Consider the following 22,436-nt stretch of genomic DNA (forward strand, 5'->3'; position numbering starts at 1 on the left):
TAACAACTGTTTGTTATACAGACTTAATAACAGACTTTTCTGTTTGCTGCAAGGTTACTTACCACCCTATTTAGAGTGTTATTCTGTTTGACAGTGAGAGGAAGCTAATGAAAAGTTTTTATTACTGCACCCAACCAATGCTCAGTCTTGAAATCCTTTTGATCACACTTATAGGATCTCAAGATATTTGAATTAATCCACTTGCTGCTGATCAGCGAGGCCCTCATGACACACCTCAGGTATCCAACCAAGTTAAACTCTAGGTCTTTTCAGTAGTATCAATAACTACAGTGGTGGGAGCATCAGTAACAGTGATTGCATGCCCTTTCTAGCAGACATCCGGAAATTCAGCATTCTCAGCGTTTCACTGATTAGCTGGTTCACTCCTCATAGACCCCCCTAATCACATTCATCGTGGATGAGAAGCCTGATCTATTGGAGATTAGATCAGTCAACACTCATCTGTGTTAAATAAGTGATTTCTGCAATGCAGGGGACCTTCCACATGAGAGATCACTTTGTGGCTAAAAGGATTTCATTTTCATGCATGGAATGGTTTTGATATTAACATTTGTATCTATCTACACTATCAGGTTTATCTAACAAAAACGATCCGAGCATATTGCTCCAAGTTGTCATTATGCATGCATTTATCTTTATCCTTTTTTAAGGTTATCAGTGCTATGTTTTAAAATATGTTCAAGCTTCAATGTGGCCTGTTTTTCGAAGTCGTTAATCGTATTATGTACAGACTTTTTCTTCTTGTGTGACCTGGCTCCTTTTCTTCTCAGCCTGAATGTGAAGCTAGACCCCAGGTCCTTTTTAGGATTTATTTGTCATTTATGCCTTCTGGATATTTTGTATTTGCTTTTGTTTTCTTTAGTCATTATGTGTAGATTGCCGTAGATGCTTTATCATGGTAGTCTCCTTTCTGTAGTTATTGGAGTGCCACTTTCCCCTCTTAAGAATCTTTCCTTACATTTTGTTAATGGATTTTGTGACTTACCGGTAGTCAGTTTCTGCTTATATGGGTGGCTTTCCGTTCCATGATTCTCATCTATGTTTTCAACTTAACTTTATTTTATTGATACACCTGGTAGGCAGTCTATACAGTATAAACACCCAGGTTTAGTTAAAACAAAAGACCGGAAATCAGACCTGCTCCTCAGGTCTGCCAAAATGGTTTCCAGCAGCGATATATTCAGAACAGTATCTTTTTATGCCATTAGACATATTGTCATCTTCTCAAAGAGCATAATTAACAGCGGAATCATTTATTGTGTTTGTATTTCAGCTGTATTATCTCCACATAAATGCAAGTGCACACAGTTTCATCATCATCATTCCAGCCCTTCCTTAATATTTCAACATAGTAATGGTTGATGCATGTATCTGTATTTGTAACTGTCTTTTCTCTCCTTTGTTCCACTACTTTTGAACAGACCTTCCCCCTCCAGCCACAAGAGACCGCCCTCCGGGTTGTAAGACGGTGTTTGTCGGCGGTCTGCCAGAGAACGCCACAGAGCAACTCATCATGGAGGTCTTCGGGCAGTGTGGTGATATCACTGCCATACGCAAAAGCAAGAAAAACTTCTGCCATATCAGATTTGCTGAAGAGTTTACTGTGGACAAGGCTCTCTTCCTGTCGGGTATGCTGTCATAACTCTAATACCTCATTGTGTAAGTTATATTGGTGTATTTCTATGGTATATTTCAGTGTATTTGTGTCATTGACACTTAGACAAATGTTAAGCAAGAATACATAGAGTTGCAAAGTAGGCCCCCGAAAGTAAAACTCCCATAGACAATGTTCTGTAAGTAACAGTTGGAACACTCTCCTGCCCGGTGGACAGAAGAACAAGTGGGTCAGAAAATATCTGGTTTCTTAATTTAACATTTTTTTGAAGATGCAAGCACATCCAAACTCCCAGGGTGCATTTTGGTAAGAAACATTTGTGAGTGAAACCTAAAGATTACACTGTTGAAATAAATTTTGGATCAAAACGACAAAGCATTTTGAATTCGATACAGCTCTGATTGGTGCCCTCCTCGCCATAGCAACGGTGGCCGAGGCTCGTATCTATTGTATTATTTAGAGCTGTCCGTCATGCCAAACTTACACAGAAAATATGATTTCGCAGAAACAAAGGTGAAATAATTACTGGTGGCCATACTACAAACCTCAAGGTTCATTAAATTATTGAGCATAGTCGGGAAAAAACATGCACATAACCAACAGTTTTACCCTATTCACATCTGTATTGGGTTTACTATTGGAAAAGACAGTTAGTACACTCACAGTCATTAAGAATAATAAGAGGTCCACTCGAGGCTCACACAACAGAAGATATAAATGACCATTAAGTCAAAAAAGCTTCATTTTCACAGCAGCTTCTGGAGCCCAAACGTCCTAAATCTCTCTCGGCTGGCTGTATATTCCTACTTTGAAAAACCCTTTTAACCTAGCAGCCAATTCAGTGGTATTCCCAGCATTATTAAGAGTGTGTGTGTGTGTGTGTGTGTGTGTGTGTGTGTGTGTGTGTGTGTGTGTGTGTGTGCGTGTGTGTGTGTGTGTGTGTGCGTGTGTGCTGCAAGGTCCTGTTTTTTTGTCTGCCTCTATTCTCACAGTGGGATGTGGGAGCTGAGGTCCATATATTAGCCAGATGACAGAGCTGTGTAGTTTTCCCATAAATAATACCCCACCCACACATCCATACACACACTGTGCAAACACAGTACCCAGCAATGACACAGACTCCAGCAGCCCCAGCACACTGAGATCTCCTCCATATGAAATATTGAAGTAGTAGTAGATTGCGAGCCTAAAGCAGGGAGAGCGGACTGAAGTAGAAACCCTCCGAACTTGCACTAATTTCTTTTCCTGTTTGCACTGGCATCTTACACTGCACCCTTCTCCTGTGATGACAGTGGCTGGAGCACACGCTCACACATCTGTCCCTAAACACTCACACTCAGCACACTCTGTGATCATTTCAACCAATTAAATCACAAAATGGGCATGATTTCACTTCAAATCTGCAACCAGCTATTAGTGAAAATTGAATAAGGAGGAGAGTGTGACGATAAGAGGGAAGTAGTGAGGAGAAGAGGGGGTAATAAGGGATATTGTGGTCTTTTAGTGCCTCTCTATTGTGTATTGGAAAAAGGATGCATGCCTTCTGTACTCCACAAAAGCCTACATTTACAGTACATCTTGTCAAATGACGAAATCCAACAAGTAAAATAGGTATGACGAGGATAAAGAGAGAGGTACTAGGAAGGTTGATCCCAATAAAGAGCCTGCTAAGTAGTTTGTGTCCGTTATCTGTAGGTAATCTAAATTCAATTTGTGAAAAGTGATGGAAAGTGACTCACAACTGGCCAAGAAAGAAACCGTGCTACATATACTGTAGGGTAAAGCTCATGTGTGTACCTTTTTGGTCTCCTGCTCCTTTTTTCCTATGTGACTATTCAGTTGACTCAAATCCATGCCTCCAGCCATATTTTTTAATTTGCATTAAAAATATGCATGGTACCCATAATTACATTTTTCTGTATTTTTTTATTTCAGGAGCAGCTTAGAAGATGCGAGACTTACTGATTATCATATAGAATGTTTAATAAGAAAGTGCACCGACAGGTGCGAATGGGAAGTGTGAAGTTGACAGCTGTCAAAAATTAGAGGCATTCAGGCGTTGCGGTGCTGCAGTGTCTTAAGGTGGAAACCACGTAACTGTGACTTCCTCAGTCTGAATCCAACTAGGGATCTTTGTCACATGTCACCCTCTTTTCTCTCTCCCTTTGTTTTTGTTTTTTCTCTCTTGTGTCAAATACCTAATAACAAGACTGAGAAGCTACAGCCATGCTAGCGGCTCTGGAAGGCCGCAGTGCTTTGAGCTAAACTTTAACATCAGCATGCTAACATGCTTACAATGACCATGATAACATGTGAATGTGAAGCAGGTATAATGTTTGCCATGTTCACCATTTTAGTTTAGCATGTTAGCATGCTAGCATTTACTAAATAGCCTAATAAAAGTACAGCTGAGGCTGATGGGAAAGTCATTTCTTTTGCAGTCATAAACCGGTCTCCTAAACCAGTATTGGACAACTAAAATGACAGCGCTACGTCACTAAAAAGTTTACCATTCATCCTTAGGTGGACGTGACTGTGTGCACCACATTTCATGGAAATCCATCTAATAGTTGTTAAGACATCTAACTCAATACCACAAATGTCCACCTAATGCTTGCGCTAGAAGACAAGACAGGGGGTCACCAACATCATCCCCACTGTCCCCATCTGTTTCTTGCATTATATTTACTTTTTCCATATTTACTTTGCCATTTTCCACTTCCTCCCTCTCATCTCCTCTTTCTTTTTGGCTTTTAAATCTTTACACTTTTGTCTCCCACAGGTTATCGTATTCGCTTGGGCTCCAGCACAGACAAAAAAGACACTGGCCGTCTCCACGTGGACTTTGCCCAGGCCAGAGACGACCTCTATGAGTGGGAGTGTCGCCAGCGCATGTTGGCCAGAGAGGAGAGGCACCGGCGCAAGGTAGAGGAGGATCGCCTCCGGCCGCCCTCCCCTCCTCCCATCGTCCACTACTCAGAGCACGAGTGCAGCCAGCTGGGAGACAAGATCAAAGGTTGGCAAAACATATACAATAAAATATGTGCATGATATGACAGCACAAACATAAAAATGGAGCACGGTAAAGAAGTAAAACCTTGACACGTGTGGAAGAAAATTATATTATCTAATCAACCTAAGGGCATTTCCAAATAAAGCACAAATTGTCACGTTATTATTAAGCAAACACAAGTAAAAATGGATCCAGTCATGGCAATATTGTTGTTCATGCAAACCACAAACTGACAAGGTAGAGAATACGGTAAGAGTAGATCTGTATGTGTGTACTTGTGCTTGACCATTTGCACGCTTTCAGGGGTTAACCAACGTATTACAGGAGGGGTTCTACACTGCAGCTGGTAAAACTGACAAAGCAGTTCTCTCATATTTGAACAAATTCAGGAAATCTATTTTCAAAAGACATTACACAAAGGCTGTTCAACACGGTATATCAGTTTACTCTTCCCTTAGCACATGCTCCTCTCTCTTATCTTGTCCTTCCTTTTCTCCTCTTCGCACTCTCTGTTCTTTTCTGCTTATCCTCTCCATTTCCTCTTCGCCGCTCTTGTTTCCCCCTCTTCTCAGCTTTCAGTCGAGTTTCTGGCTGAATAAACTTGTTTCACTAATGAGCAATAACACTTCCAGGTCTGAGTCCCAGTTGTCCGATAACAAAATGGTTGTGACTTTCTGCCTCTCTACCATCTGCGCGTGTCTTTTCCAGCTCTCCCTCCCCTGGCCCTGGTGTAAATAACTTTAACACTGTGTTTTTTTAGCCAAGGGTTTGTTTCTGAACACTTTGGGCTGCTGTTGTGAAAGCACACATCCCGGCTCTTTGCTGCAGATTTAGGTGTACTCTTTCCTGAATCTTCCACCCAGAGGAAAAAAAAATGGGTTTACCCCTTTTCAGTGCCAGTTATATTCCTGTACTTCAAACCCAATTCGTCCTTTTGATGACGTGAAGCTCACAGCAACAACTTTTTACCCAAACCACCTCTTTTTACTTCCCTCAGGTGTTGTTGAGGTCTGAAGGGTTCTTTGTTACCAAGCATATGACGGTCTGTCATGTGTACAGTACAGTTCTCTTTTTTCCTTTCATCCAATAGCACAGATGTTTTTTTGTTCTCCTGTCCTTCTTCTCTACAGTTTAATCTGTTTGTTTTTTATTTATTTATTTTTATCTTTTTTTTTTTACCTTGCTCACATTAATGCTGACTTTGTCTACTTTTCAGTCAACAAATTAAAAAGTGCGTGTTACTATATTTAAAGTTACCTGTATTTGCCTTTATACTCCTCTATATATACGTTTTCTATCAGAAATCAGGGCTGTTTGGTCACAATTTACAGCCTTGTCTCACATGGATTATAAATATAATGTTCACCTATGTGATTATGAGTACAATGTTCGGCTTGCCAGCTGTTGCTTTTACCAACTTAAGTGTCCTAGGACTGTACAGGAATCGTCTATTTTTGCTTCCCTGTATAGAGCCTGACTCTTCCTTTCTCTGTGTTCTCACCTCTTGGCCAGACGACGGAAAGTTTCCTGAAGCAGTGCGTGTTCTCTTGACCTGGTTGGAACGAGGTGAAGTCAACCGCAGGAACGCCAACAACTTCTACTCCATGATCCAGTCCTCAAATGGCCACATCCGCCGGCTGACGAGCGAGAAGAGTCAGCATGAGAAGGAGGTGGAAGAGGCCAAAGACAAGTTCAAGACCGCTCTGGCTGGCATAGTTGGTCAATGTAAGTCTTTGTTATTACACATATACACACTTGGATGTATAAAACAGTTATACCACATGTACTGTAAGTGTACAACAGTGTATCGTTTTTGGTACAAAGGCCAAAGTGAGAGAGAGAGTATCTCATTTAAAGTTTACTACTAGAATACATTTATCATACTCCTTGTTGTGCAGTAGAAGTACAGGAGGAGGATGAGAATGAGTCCAACCAATGCTTGGCCAAGTTTCTGGTTCACTGTAAGTTTCCCTAGCATAGGACTAAACACAGAACATAAACATGCTGTAAGACTTTTTGTGCCTGAAGTACTTAATGCTGCAAATAAGTAAGTATAATATTGTTCACAGCCCCTCATTAACTCTCACACGATGCACAGTATTGTAAATCCATAAGGAACACACATTGTGGATATAAAGGTTATTTAGTTTAATAGGCTCATAGAGGCCATCTTGTTTCATGTTAGTTTGTTTTTGGGAGGATGGCTTTAAGGTAAGTTTTTTTTCTTTCCTAACAGTGTTGTTATATCACTCTAAACCACTTGACATTCAGCGTCCTGCTTGTTTGTATTCCTTCTGACACACAAATATATCACATTGAAGGAAAAAAATCATACAGATACCTGTGACTGGAGTGGAACATTATTCTTTTTTTTTTTCAGATAAATAGTAAGTAGCCCTGTAGATACAATGGTGGCCAAACATACCCGGTAAATACATGCTTATCTCATTTCAGTTGATGAAAGGCCAAAGGCAGAGCTTACTGCTCCTACCCACCTTTGACAGCTTTGGCTGTGCAGCTGCTTGTTTACAGCACCGCCTGCGGCACTTTGTCTCCGCGTATCCCACCACATGCATGTTAAATACAACGTAAACATCCTTCAACACACTGTAAAGTTCAGTTTTTGTTTTATTTATTGTTCATTAGATACATAATACATGTAGAAGACAAACAAGTTGTATGTGCTTGTGCTTGTAAAACCACACAGACAGAGGTTGTCCTTGTATTAGCCATCCTCTATCATTTCAGCCCATACAAACACATTCCTATTCATGACCTTGCCTTCCTCCTGGTCCATTGTTGGTCATATTAATGATATCATAGAGACTGGCCTCCTGTGGGGAGTTTCCAAGTTTCACTTGGGAACAACTCTTTGTCCGTACCAGATAAATTCAGCCTAGGTAGGTCTGTCTCTGATGGAGTATGTCACCTTACAGGTCAGTTCACCCAAGACAAAAAAAACAACAACTTATTTTCCTTTAAACCTTATCGTGTCTAGTCATGCAGAAAGTTTTCGTTTCATGTGCCTTGGTTTTGAGATATTGGCTTCTCAATCTTTTGCTGCTGCACTAATACAATGGTGCAGCAAATTTAATTTGTGGTGCTCAAAGCAATACAAACACATTAGAAAGACTCAAAAGCTTGCCTTTTCAGAAACCATGTCCCTTTTTCTAAAGATAATCCACAGATCTTACTGTAAATACTTGGTATATTTGCATATAAGCTCACAGGTCTGAAAGTCTGTCTGTACCCTTTCCTCTCTTCTCTGCCTTCACCATCGATCTGCTCCATCAAATTACAGGGTTCTGGGAAGATGCTATTGATCCCTGTACTGTTCTCTCCCTCACCACTCTGCAAGCACACGCACATGCACACTCAGCTGGTGGTCATATTGACTTCCCACCCCCCGTGTACATTAGGACCTCTGGGATACACAGACCACCCATACACTCCTTCATGACCAGCCATATGACAAGGGGAATGAATATATATATATATATATATATATATATATATATATATATATATATATATATATATATCAGTGTATTGAATATATCAGTACACTGCGGCTAAGATTAAATCTGATACAGACTATACAGACCCAGAGCAGCTGTCATCATACACATCGTATGTAGGAACAGTGGAAACGTCAGAGTTAAAGGTCTGGTCCTAATAAGACTCAGTCAAGTGTTATGTTTTTATTTGCAGTTGCAGCTGTACTGAAGGGTTAACTACCAAGGTTTGACGCTTACTGCTGTTCCTTTTTAAATAAGAGAGAAATCTGCATCGGGAAAGTTAATCAGGAACACAATGCTACTTTAACATGGTGTCCTTGGACAAGAGTCTTAACAGCCCTCTGCTGTAGTGAAGCTGCATAGTGGTAAACACTGGCACGCTTAAAGTATTTTTTTTTTTTTTGCAGCTGCCAGTTGCTTAGCAAAGTTTCCGTTGTTAAATAAATGTCAAACAAGACAAAGCCAGAGCCATGCTAACAGCTCCATAAGCCTGCACTAAGGCACAGCAGGTCTTTGCCAACATGCTGTCGCAGATATAACATTTGCCATGTTTACTCTCTTAATTAAGCATGTTAGCATGCTAATATTTGCTTCAGTTTTTCACAGATATTTGGTCATACAACATAGTATTTGACAAATGGTTATAGATGAAACGTCAGGAGATGACCAAAATTACTGCTCATCCTGAGAGGGATATTCATGTACCGAATTTCAAGGCAATCCATCAATAGTTATTCAGACATTTTACTCAAAACCGAGGCTTTAGAGGAAAAGTCGGTGTAGTGCCAGGCTAATAAATATGAAGTCAGTATTAGCAGAGCTACAGTGTTTAAGGGTTTAAAGCTATATGACGACGCATATCATATATAATTTAAGTATGTTGGGAAAATGTATGATTTATTTAAGTTGTTTAAGTTTTGCGCTTGGGAAACTATCTGACCAACCATCCACGAGATGATGCACTAGCATCAGCTGGTAAGTAGATCACACGCTTGCACACGCATATATAAACACAAACAAACAAACACACACACACACACACACACACACACACACACACACACACACACATACACACACACACATAGTTCTTTACATCCCTAGTTGATTACACTTTCTCACTCCTCTGCTCCTTCCCACCTGCCCTCTGTCTTTCTTTCTCTCTCTGTCTCTGGATGGTCTCTGGTCCTTCCCTGCATCCTGCAACAGTTGAACAGATTGTGTCTGTATTCCAAGCTGCTTCCAAACAAAAGGCATGGGACCATTTCTCCAAAGCTCAGCGCAAGAACCTGGACATGTGGCGGAAACAAGCAGAGGTTAGTACACTTTGATTTCATTCTGTTGCTCACCTGATTTATGGGTAATTAGACTTCATCCCATTTTGTTCAATGCCTGTCTCCCTTTTTACTCATAAATTCTTTATTTTGAATTGATAGATAGATGCTTATATTAGGGATACCCTAATTATACTCAAATATAAACAAGAGAAGACAAAATAGGTGATATCGGAAGTCAAAAGAGCAGACATCTTGTTACAGTAAGTACTTTGAATGAAGCCAGGATACAGAACAGGTACCTGTTCACTCCAGCCAGTGTGAGATACGGACACCCAGGTCCAAACCTCTGACCCTCAACACTGCCCTCCCCCCGTGAATTGGATACAAGCTGCTGGGTGAGTTTTCCATCTCTAAGGGTGTCCAGGACACAGGTAAATCTGTACAAGCCTTCTCCCCCTGCACCAACAAATTTGAAGATTTACTGAGTGGATAATTAAGTAGGGACATCTTGAGACATAGAAGTGTTATTCATTTTCAAATCTAACAGCATTTTTGTCATCTACTACCTGCTCACCTTTTTTTTCTTTCTCTGCTAAATGGAGCATTACATTAATTAGCATGATGACGGGTTGTATGTAATGGAGAGTCTGTGTGGTGCAGTCCTGGGTCTAATGGACAATATATGATCATATCTGATTGGTAAGTTTCTCTGAAGCTCAGAATAAAAAATAAGATTTAAGGTGAAGCAGAAGCAGCAATCATCTTGTACAAAAACTTCTCTTTAAAGGTAGGTGTTGCAAGGCAAAGTTGTTGTTTTAATTTTTTAGATGTGCTGCAGAATCATATAAATAGTCAAATGAATAATCTAAATTTGTACCCGTAAAAGCAACTGTTTGTTAGAACTTATGCTTATAATACCTTTTGTGAAGGTCTCTTAGCACACACTTGATGAGTAAGTAGGAAGCTGGATGATGCATGTTTATAAGCAAATTGTGCATATAATATAAAAGCAGATTGTGTGACGTCAGTAAAGACCACTTTGTATGGTTGTCCCTTCCTGCACTCAGACCTTGAGGCTCTGTCAGGGATCTACTCATGGAGAATCACTATCTTCTATATATATATATACATATATATATATATACACTAAAGCATGACGTATTAAAATATATTATGTGAATACCAGAGTGTTTCCAGGCCTCCAAGGACCTGTCCAGTCTTCCTTTTTCCTTTCTTTAAAGAATTGCTGTATACACACTGCATACACCAGGGAGTACAGCGTGGCCATAGATACAAGTGAAAGAGACCACTGTGGGTGGACACTCATACTGCAGAATATGTCCTCATTCAAAAGACATTGTGCAAGCACACGCAAGCGGGCGAGCATGCTTGTGTCGGAGTGAAAGGCGAACAGACAGATGAAGTAATTTGGACACAAGGCATGGTTTAGCATTGGCCCAAATTGAGTCTGTATCTCTCTGCAGCTATCTGTTAGGGTTTAAGTAAGTTTATACACAGGAGGGAATTAGCCCAGAATCAGACCATTGAATAGTCTTTGTGTGATAGGTGAGGTCATACTTAACTGGTAGAAATAAAACCCTAAAATGTAGATTAGCCTAGTAGAAAGTATGTTTGCCACTCAGCTATTATAATCAAATTTAGCGTTAAGCTGGTAAACATACAGTAGTGCAACATTTAGCATAATCTGCTGGATGTGTAAAAAAGCAATTGCTAACAACTTCGCCATACCAACTTTTTAAGGTATTGATATGTTAGTGTTGTATTTACAGCTAGTTTACATTGACACAAATCAGGCATTGCAGGTTTAAAACCGTATTAAACACGAACCATTTATAATATAGCCCTGATACACCACAGGTCTATAAAGTTGTTGTGGCTAACCTGTCAGTAAACAGATGCCTACTTACACATCCAAGAGTCGCAGAAGAACATAAGCATCCTGTCTGAGTCATGTTTCTGGCCACTTGATGAAGAAGGAAATCATCTTCATCATTCACTCACCTTTTAGCTTTGGTTTGGTTATCACTGACTACTAAGAAACATATTTGGGACTCTTGGCTTTCTAGATGCTTGTTGTTTACTTCAGCTCTCTGTCATTAATCGCTGGGCCGGTGGAGCACACTCAGCTTGTCTTCGCTGGAAACTGCTGCCTTTGGTTTTATATGTGGGAGTAATAAGAGCTGTGAGACCCAACCATACATTGTGCGTGGCGGTCAAAAAACCAAAATAATGGGCTAAATGTATCGAAAAGCTGCATAGAGCTGCAGAGGTGGTTGCTACTGTAATTATCAGTGACTGTCAGCACAACTGGGCATTATTTTACATTACATGGAGTGATTTGATTCAAAATCAGAAATATGGCTTAATACAGGTTTATTTTCACATTGATCATAGAGGCTGCTGCCTTAGAGGCTGCAGTGTGTAGGACTGGCAGCCAGCTGACAGTGTAAAGAGCATAGGTAAGTAAGTGCAGTTTCTCAGGGGTAGTTTATCATCAAACAGGCAGCCAGTTTCACTCTCAGTCATATTGTATATTCAGTATGATTCTTTGGCCTGGAGGTGAAATATGGAGGAACAGGCAGTGGCGTGGAGTAGCTGCAGCTCCCAGGCAGAATCAAACAACAGCTGCCTCCCTCTATCAGTGTTTGTATGTGTGCGTGCTTGTGTGTATGCAGTGGATGTGTGTGTGTATAGTGTGCTCCATACACACCAGATGTTTGTCTGTTTGTGTGTGTAGAGTTACCTGTTTGACCTCTGCCATGGACTCAGGCTGATAACATCAACTGACAGATGGTTGTAAGTGTATTTACTCTTGGGCAGCTGCTTGGCTTTTAGGAGTATTTTTCAGTTGTTGGGAAACTTTCATTGATAGAGCACTTATGTCTCTATCCACTGGTGTGTGTTTGTACATACATACAGTATGTATGTACATGTTTGTTTCAATACCTAGTTTTTTAAGTTGTTAATAGAGAACACTTTTAAACTTGTGTTCTTTGACATGTTACTAAATTGATGACCAGATATCCTTTTTTATAAAAATAAATCATGCAGAGTGGTAAGCTTTATCAAAGCTGTGAGGTTACTAAAGGTGAGTAAAGTGATATTTTGTATGGAACTTCATTCCATACATTTTAAAGTTGCAGGAGAGGGGAGCATCTTGCTATGATTATACTGATCAATCCACTGCCTTGAAGAGCGATGTGACAGTTATCGAGGCTTAGTATCACTTTTTCTTTTTAAAAGCCAACTCCTTTTATACCTTCCCCTCGTTAACCCTCGCGTCTACTATGCCCTCTTCTGCCGTACAGTAACACCAGTTATTGTCAGCGGAGCGGATGTTTTGGTCTATATTAAAAGGAGTTATTTCAGATACTTCCCTGTCTTTTTATTTTATAGAGAGACACACACGCCCATATTAAAAGGCCCTCGCCCGGGTCAGGGAACCCGGAGGCGAGGCAAGAGGCTTTGGTTAACACCCTAGATGTCCCCTAGTCACGGGCGTTTTAACCTCCTATACAGAAAAAGTACTGCCCGAGGGGAGCTTCACAACCAAATGATTTTTACTAATACTCACGGTTTAAGGCCGCTCCTCATGGAATCACCAAAGGTTCAGATCCGCTGGAAATACAGTCCCCGATGAGGTGATAAGAGGCCTGCCTGTCAAAATTGGTCCCCGCCAGGTTGCAACTCACCACGAGCGGTTAAAGAGTAGTCTGAACTGGCCCCCGTAAGGGTGTTCCCCGGCCGTACAGTAGGGGTGGAGGAAAAAGAGAAAAAGTCTTCCAAAAAAGCACAAAATATTTACTAGAGTTTTTGGTTCCCTAACTCAGTCCTTAGTTCAGGTATTTTTATTTTATTTAAAGCAGAAAGTCTAAAAAGCAAACAAGCTACACTGAAATAGTCCCGAACAGAGTCAATTCAATGAATGCTGAGATATGGAAGTCCTTCAAGTACAAAATGCCCCAGAAAAAGCTCTGCCGCTCTGCTCTGAGCGAGTTACCTCTATTCATACATACATTGACCAGTTCACTCCGTCTCAGCAGGGGTTGTCTCACCACTTCATGTGGCCTTATACGGTAATATCTTTTAATGCAAATGCAGGTTATAAGACACGTGCAGGAAGGCTTTACATGTGACATGGTATATATCTTATACATTACAGCCGTTCACGTTACACAAGAACAGAACACGAACTCAGCACTCCACCCATGAACTCTACACGACCTTTCCCCCGCTGCCTCACACTCCGTCAGGCAGTCACAAAGTAATCCACACAATTTTCTAAATATGTTTCCAAGCAAATATAATAACATTAGCAGCATAGTTTTCAGCATGATTACATTTCTAAAGCAGTAATGCAGATTTAAACATTCAACTTTTTTATACATAGTCCATCTCCCTTCCCTCATAGAGGCAGTTACATACATACAGGACATGCAGCTGGGAGTCGGCCGACCACAGTTTGTGGCCGAATAGATTTTTTTGTATGTATGTATCTTGTAATCATTGAAATAATAATGTTATCAACCCAAATAATGATGTATTCCTAACTGCCTCATCTTGTTATATTAGGTAACATTTGTTGTATACAGTAGCCAATAAAGCGCTCATTCAATGTGTTTCAGAACCAGGCGATAATTCAGTATTATTGCTTCTCATCTCTTCATTAAATAGTATAGTGACAACATTTTCTTTTAGATATATCGCATCTAGATAATGGAAAGTTTAATGCTAGGCATCAGCCTGTCAGAGCACGAGGTCTTAAATACTTTTTAACATTTTAAAAGTATAGGTCACATCAGACTTCTTGTTTTTAACGGAGACACTGTGTACTTCTGTACACAGTAGCTGAATGGTATTTAAAAAGCCACCGATTCCCACCAACCGTACTGTATGTTCATGGTCTGGTCTAAGCAACTGTCTACTGTGTGTAATGCATCACAAGGATTTTGTTTGTTTTGCTTTTCTCCTGACACAGACCTGGAGGGTGTTGTCTAATTTACAGCCAATCCAATTCAGTGGTTTGACCTTAATCTTTAAACCATTTAGAAACCTTACTGGTCTCCAGATGGATATAGTCATTAGTGATTCTGCCTGATGGTGGAAAGAAATGGAAAGATAGGTATTTTTGTTTACCGTTACTACTGTGGGTTTACAGATGTGGGTTTAAAACACCAACAGTACACATTATAAACAACGTATATGCACATTGTCGTCCTAAACAGTGCTTTGACATTTCTGACACAAGCTCTGGTTGCCAGTGTAACAAACCTATTATGTATTTTAGCTGCATAAATGTGAATGTTTTTTGAAAGTCACAAGAACAGTGAAGTGCAAAACTGTGGAGTTTGGCTGTATTCGTGCTGCCATCTGCCCTATTGCTGTGCCAGAGGAGGAGTCTAGCCCCAGCTCTGAGACCATCCTTTTCATCCTTATTTATCTACACTCTTTTGTTCTGTATTGATCTGTTATAAGTATTCCTTACAGCTATTGCTTAATATTAATGAAATCAATTAAGGTGCATCACTGATGATCCTACTCCTACTAGCACCTGCTAAAACGTGAATCACCCATGAGTCTTTGCAGTTCTAACCCGCCCCTCTCGGTTGTATTTTGCAGGAGATTAGAAACATGCACAACGAGCAGCTGATGGGCATCAGACGAGAGGAGGAGATGGAGATGTCGGACGATGACATGGAGGATTCCCCTGACAGCAAGGACTCTGAGGACTCAGGTATGCATATGCATGCACGTGTTCACAGTTCAGCACTTCTATCAACATGACAGACCATACACTGATCAAGATCTTCAGAAGATAAACATAGAGAGCGTTAAATACCTGAGGAGGACAGCTGTGTTTGACTGAAATGACTGTAATCATCCCCCAAGCATCTGATATCGCCACATCAATAAAAAAATGCATTCAAAGTACCTCAAGATGCTGACACCACACACACTTAACTGACTTAATGTTGAACATGACTACTAAATGACATTTACCCCAGTCCACCTTGAATGCACACGACTCCATACAAGTGTAAATGAATCTGTCCTCACCTGCAAGCTGCCATCTAATTTCAGATCGGGGTACCACTGAAGTGCCATAATCCTCTAGTTTTCCCTCAAATGAGTCTCTTTGTGTTTGCTGAAGCAACACAAACTAACAGTGCTCCTAAACTCTCAACCCCCATTACAATAACTCCATTACTCTAGAGTAGTCGCCAGGGTAACAACCTGTAACCGTCACCACCACATGTAAGGTTGTCTCTCGTGTTTCGTGCCTCTCTGCATGTTGTAATGCTCTCTTCACGTACTCTTTCTTCTTGCCTTTTAATCATTCTGATATCTGCCATTTGCTAATATGACAGCTACTCTAATCAGTATGCAAATGTATGTAAATGCAGTCGTCAGCTCAGCCCCTTCTCTTTTGCAACCTTGCTATTTAGCTATCAGTAATTAGCATTGCTGTCAAAGACCTGTCATTTCGCTTGATGCCACAGGATTTGCTGAGGTGACAGGTGTTTATGTGACACTTCTTGGTATTTGTGTTAACAGGCTGACTGTTACACCCACTTTTTTACATGTCAACCAGGGCTGCTGAAAACACCTGCGTTATGACTGCAGCTTCTTAAAACGTGAATCGATGCTCTGCGTCTGACTCATGTACAGAATAGAAAGCAAAACAGCTTGTGTGTGTGTGTGTGTGTGTGTGTGTGTGGAGACATGCACACTCAAAGATATCTGCAGGTCGATAGCGCCGCCTGTTATGTAACAGAAGTGGAATTGGAATTCTCAGATCAATACTCTTCTCACCTCAAACCCTTATTTTGCTGGGAGAAAAGTACACATAAACACAGCATAGACACATGCACTAACACTCACCCAGCAAGAGTTCATTAACACTGCCAATGGTCCTCCATGATAGACTGCAGGCAGCACTCATGAACACCCACATAAAACCTAACCAGACATGCATTCATGCACTCTCTCTCACACACACAGAATGGGGCTTATCTCCCCAGTCCAGTCAGTGTATACAGTCATTGAGCTTCCCCTCAAGGCCCACAGGAGGAGAGCAGAGCTGATAATACTGGGCATCTCTGGAGCTGAGCAGGTCCCCTATAATAATAAAATAATACTTCCACTTTCTCCTGTCTCAATAGCTCAATAGGTCAGGTCAAATGTCCTGTAAAGAGCCATTGGACAAAACACTCTGGGATTATCACAGCTTTCAGTTGTCGATACACTAGGTGTTTGATTTTCAGACACTGAGTGAATATCAAAAATAACTAGAACTGCAAGCAGTTATGAAGGGGTCCAAGCCTCCCCTGGCGCAAGTCGCCCCTGACGACGCTAAGAGACCACGAAAGCGGAGCCCGCGAAAGGAGAACCCAAAGCACGGCGGCGAGGCAACAGTCAGGAAATTTGACTAAGTGCGATCTCCAAAGTCTGTACTGAAATGCAATGGCAAATTTCCCATTCATTGAGTAAAAGGCCAAAACGCTTCTACCTCAGTTATAGCGCCCCCTAAAGGGCGACCATCACCAAATCTGGTGTAGAGCCACAGAGTGGCATGACGAACAATAATCTCAAGTTTTGTGCTGATAGCATTTACTCCAACAGAGATATTGCCATTGCAAGTTTTTCCCATTTAAATGCATTGACTTATTTGCCAAAACGCGTCTACGTTCATTATTGCGCCCCCTAACGGTCGATTTACACCAAATTTGGTACAGAGGCTCGGAGTGGGATGTCGAACAACATTATCAAGTTTAGCTCTGATACCTATTAATTTGGCCGAGATATGCTAAGTCCGTGTTTTGTGGCTAGCTACGAAAATTAGTTTGCTTGTAAATTGCGAATAGTTTAACTGGGAGCCCCAGAGGGTCATGGCAAACAAGAATCTAAAGTTTCAGGTTGATAGCATTAATTTTGGCCGAGATATGGCAAAGTTTGTGTTTTCGTAGCTAGCTACATAAATTTGGTTGTGCGTAATTTGTGCAATTTTTATCCGATAAAAATTCTTTTGAAAACTTTTTGTCAGGTCGGTCTGGAGATGCTACCTACCAAGTTTTGTGCAGATCGGTCGCACAGTCTAGGAGGAGTTAAAAAAAGTAGGTTTACGATAAATCACGATTTTTCGTGTATAAAAGTCTAGGCGGAAATGCGTGGATATGTGTATTTTTGTGCACTGTATGGTTTGGGTGTTATAGGGCCAAACGCTTATCTCTGCTATTTCTTTGCGTTTTGTCCGAGGTCCGTGCAGGGATCTGGACCAGTCCTGAAAACGCCCCCGAAACGATTTTTGTACGGTTTAGGTTGTAGGATCTGTTTTACGCGGAGAAAAATAATAATAATCCTTAGGAAAGCAATAGGGTTCCACAGCCCTGTTGTGCGAACGCCGTAGCTTTGCTACCGCCGGTTCTTCCAGACTCGGGCTTGGACCCCTAAAAAGTACAGTTAGCTTGACAACATGGTACCTTGAGATTTTGGACCCCGTGCACCATTCAGGATTTAGCAACATTTGAATTGAAATCTGATGACGGTTGCGGGGTGGTTTGCTCATGTTGCCAGGCCACTGTCCATAGAGTTGTGAGGTGGAGAGAGCAGCTGGTTTCAGAAGTGTCTTTCCCATTCCCCTTTTCTTTAAACCATAGCCTCGATTTTGCTCAATAGAGAAACACGAGACTCTCCCTGATACTCCAATTTCCCCCCAGTTTGGCTACCGTTGCTATGTAGAACAACCCAGTCAGGGTGTATCACAGCCAGTGCTTCATTTGTAAAGTGGGAGATCCTGGAGCGCAGAGGGGGGGTGGATCCGGCAACTCAAAATGGGGGTTTGAGGTAACGGAACAAAAACAAATTACACTGCCTACGTAGCTTCTCTGACTCAAAAAAACTCCTGTGTACATCAGGGCAATGTTTATTTTAATTTCAGAACATGCACTGCATGGGTACGAAATGTAATGTCTCCACATTCTTGATCGACAGAAACGATTTTTGCTTGTTTGGGATCCGACTGGCCAGCGTATTTGAACAAGTTAAGCAAACTTTGTTGTCTTTTTGACCTTTTTCCCCTGAGTGAAACGAGGCTAACAGCAATCTCAACCAGCACAAGCGCATGTGTTACTTGAAGCGCCTCCCCTCCCTCCCCCCACCAATCCCTCTGTCTTACCCTGAAAATTCACCTCAAAACGCATCGAAAATGCAAACAAGATTTTTGTGGAATTTCAATGGGGAATAAAGACTAACAAGACAGATAACAACATTTAACACAAACAGTAATTTATTTTTTTCATTTAGGCGATTAATAGTGTCATAGTGACAGTAAAAAAGGTTCCGTATCCAACGTTGGAGGTGCCGGAACATGTTCCGGCTCAAATTAAGCCCTGATCACAGCAGTAGTGAATTCAGAACGCTCCATTGTTGACTTTGTGAAACAAAACAAAGTTTTCATATCAAACCAGACTGACATAGTCCTGATGAAGCTGATTAGATACATTTTTAAGTGTTTAAATGAATTATACTTGAGGATATTTTTATATGCATTTGCTGTTATAGAGAAATATTTAGAAGTTTTCAAGGAAGCTTTAATGCTTCCTGATCTTTTTCTGAAATACTCTGTCCTCCAGGAACGGGCAGCGATATATTTAGCAGCAGACTTATAGCAAAAGGACATTTTCCATTTTGTGTTTCAACATGCCTGAAATTTGCATAACGTAAAATTGAGCTCTACTCTTTCGCGATAATACATAGAATTTTAAGATGCTCACCAGCCTGCAATCCTACTCAATATTTCTGTGCCTGCTCTCACTCAGATGAACAATGGGCGATCCGATTTTGCAAATGTCACTGTGTAACGGATATACAAGCTTCAATATTTTAATCAAAAGCCACACTGTGAAACTGAGACCCCAGCAACTGTGACAGTGTTATACATGATGAACACCACATTCCATACTGTTCTCTATACTTTATGTATAAATCTGTAGGTGTTTCCCAAGCAGAAGCCTTGAAGGAGGAGAACGACTCTCTGCGCTGCCAGCTGGACGCCTACAGGAATGAGGTGGAGCTGCTCAAACAGGAACAAGGCAAGAACCAACCAATCAGCAGTGAGGAGGACACCACGCACTCTCAGCAGCTCAGCTTCCTGCAGCAGGCTCTGCAAGGCATGCAGAAGGTATACATACACATACACACACCTTTTCCAATCATCTGTCCAACAATAACTCTAATCTCCTATTCATTATTGTTCCGCACCTGCTTCTTTTTAAGGTCGCTCCGGTTAACCGTTTGAACTTTCCTTTCCATTTTATTCATGACCCTGTACTTTAAAAATGAATGCTGCGCAGGAACAAGTAGGAAAGTACAGCTGTCAGGAGCAGCTGTTAGTCGATTCTGAAGAGCTGCTAAAAAATAATATTTTCGGGTTTACTCTGGTTGAAAAGGAAAGCTTATTCGCAGTTGGAATGGGTTTTACTTGGGATTGGAGGGTTGTGTGCTATAATTCAAATGGCGCACAGATACTTCTTTCGACAAACCCAAGGCTATTAAAACAATTTCAGACCATTTATTCAGAGAAAGATTATGAAAAGTATTTGATTTTTCTTTCTTTGAAAATGTGCCTTGAATGTTGTACAGTGTACATTCCCAAATTAAACCCATCTCAGTGGTTTGTATAACTGTTTTGACATCAATACACGTTTCTATATAAGACAACGCATACACTGTTTCAGACTTTGTCAGGGATTGAAGGATAGAAGTTATTTCCATTATTCTTTTATACAGTCATTAACATTTATTAACATATATACTATATACTATATATATATATATATATATATATTATATGCTGTGTATATATATAGAAATGACATCATTAAACAGTTATGAGATTGAAGATGCAAATGTAAATGTAAAAAAGAATAAAACACAAATACTGACATAAATAAAGAGACTGTGCAAACATATGAAAGGAGGCACTGATAAACTTAATGAATTATGATAAATCACAGGAAAGGCATGCACCTGTATTATATTTTAAAATAATTAAGTGACTGCACACATAGTGTACCTTTAATCTACTTTATCTTTAGCTGTGGTTCAAAGTGTTTCTTGACCTGGGAAACAATCTCACCTCAAGGTCCATGTACTAGCTGTTTTTTAACTACTAGATCTTACAGGATGACTACATTTCCACTTTCAAAAGACCCTTCTAATGTCAGAAACCCTTAAATGTAACTTTTTAAATTCTTATAATAATAACAATAATCATAATACTTACTTTACTACCTAATTGACTCATTGTGGAATATGTCAAGTGTCTTCTCTTAGCTAGCTGTCACAAGTAATGGGAATTATGTTTGATTCATGTTAAGAAGAGAATCCATTAAGGCCCTGCTGTTCATTTCTGCTTACAGAGAGTAATTACCTTTCCAGCTTACATCTCTCATGGTGTGTTTATGAAAAGATAAGGTCAATGGATTAAATGAATTGGAAGGCACTGAAATTGGAAACCTCTCCTTACCAGGGTCCATGTGTTGTATCATGCAGACACACAAATTGCAATGGAAATTGTCAGCATGTACTGGCAACCTGTTTCCTCATTTGTGAATTATAGTGCATGTAACAAAAAAACACTTAATGTGTTGCTTTGCAGATAAACATTCCTGGCTGTAAATACCTCCTGCGTCTCATGGACTCTTGTTTTGTTGAAATGAACACAGCAGGAGATGAATCTTGTTATCTGTGTTAAGCAGATAACTTCACTATCAAAGCTTTCTCAAACACCAGGACCTGTGTCACCCAAAGCAAGGATAGAAACCCAGCGACAGTTTTTCCTATATATGTAATTTGGTATTTTTGAGTGTTTTACAAGCAAAGGATTTGGCAAATTGCTCCTCTTTGACGCATACAACAGAATAAAAGTAAGACAAAATATAATACGATGATCGTTTTCTCTTTAGAAAATGTTTGTTAAAGTTACAATTTATGTCAGTGTCTTATTGCTTTTTTTGTATTAAGCTGAAGTTGTAATTACCAAAGTTGCTATTACATGCTCAAAATAATAAAATAAATGGCTGATTGTTCCACTGCTTCAAGAGCCGTTCGCGTAAAAGGTTAGTATTGTCACAGTTAGTTCACAGTAGCATTAGTAGCTTACTGTTCCCCCTTTTTTTTGGCAGCAACTGTTAAAAATGAGGGAAGAATTAAAGCAGCGGGAGGCAGAGCTGGAGAAGAGTTTGGAGGACAAACAGCAGCTGAAGATCCAAGTCCAGAACCTGAAGGAAGGACTCCAGAACCTGCAGAACACAGACGTAATGCAGGTTAGTTGGACAGAAAACACATTTTTGTCAGCTGAGTTTCGTGAGAATGAAGAAAGAGGAAGAATCTATCATGTTTCCTAGTTGTGTTCTATATGAAAGTTCATTTCTGGGTTACTCTCTTTTTGCTTAAACATAAACACTATCTAATTTGCACTTTAATAACAAAGAAATTGGTTCAAAATGAGTTTCAACGCATGAAAGATATTGAAGAAATAAATCCTCAATAAACAAAAGGACAGAATGTGATAGTTGTAATGTGTCGTTTTGGGTCAAGAGAATGAGTAGTTTAAATTGTCTTTCAAAGCTCATCACATATCCCAAAATAGCTTTTTTTGGGTGCATTTTTATGATATCAACACTTTGGGAAAGGACCTACTGTAGTGAGACGGATTATTCAACTTCAATCAGTGTTCTGGTGTTCCCATTTTCCTCCCAGGGAGCTTAATTCATTCTTTTTTAACACATCGTATAATCAACTCTTTTATTTTTGATTTCCCTCCAACATTGTTAATAATGCAGCTTTCAAATTTTAAGTGGCTCAGTCAAATTATTTCCCTTCATTATGCTTTTTTTACGGTATAATAATGTATCTCATAGAAAACATATTCAACCAATAATTATTTGGAGGGCTGTTTACGGTCCCTT

General features: G+C 40.2%; 1 protein-coding gene across 6 annotated transcripts in view; it reads left to right on the plus strand.

The window, feature by feature from the left end:
• Positions 1-22,436, plus strand: part of enox2 (ecto-NOX disulfide-thiol exchanger 2) — a 172,101-nt gene that overhangs the window by 138,401 nt on the left and 11,264 nt on the right. For 5 of the 6 annotated variants that reach the window (XM_078260241.1, XM_078260245.1, XM_078260242.1 and 2 more), the window contains 7 exons: positions 1,443-1,649; positions 4,419-4,652; positions 6,162-6,374; positions 9,377-9,483; positions 15,085-15,199; positions 19,458-19,645; positions 21,651-21,791. In XM_078260241.1, coding sequence (XP_078116367.1) covers positions 1,443-1,649; positions 4,419-4,652; positions 6,162-6,374; positions 9,377-9,483; positions 15,085-15,199; positions 19,458-19,645; positions 21,651-21,791 — 1,205 coding nt within the window. The remainder of the gene's footprint in view (positions 1-1,442; positions 1,650-4,418; positions 4,653-6,161; positions 6,375-9,376; positions 9,484-15,084; positions 15,200-19,457; positions 19,646-21,650; positions 21,792-22,436) is intronic. The other variant, XM_078260244.1, reaches the window with a different exon arrangement.

Source organism: Sander vitreus, chromosome 10 (genome assembly GCF_031162955.1).
Source record: "Sander vitreus isolate 19-12246 chromosome 10, sanVit1, whole genome shotgun sequence".
Lineage (NCBI taxonomy): Eukaryota > Metazoa > Chordata > Actinopteri > Perciformes > Percidae > Sander > Sander vitreus.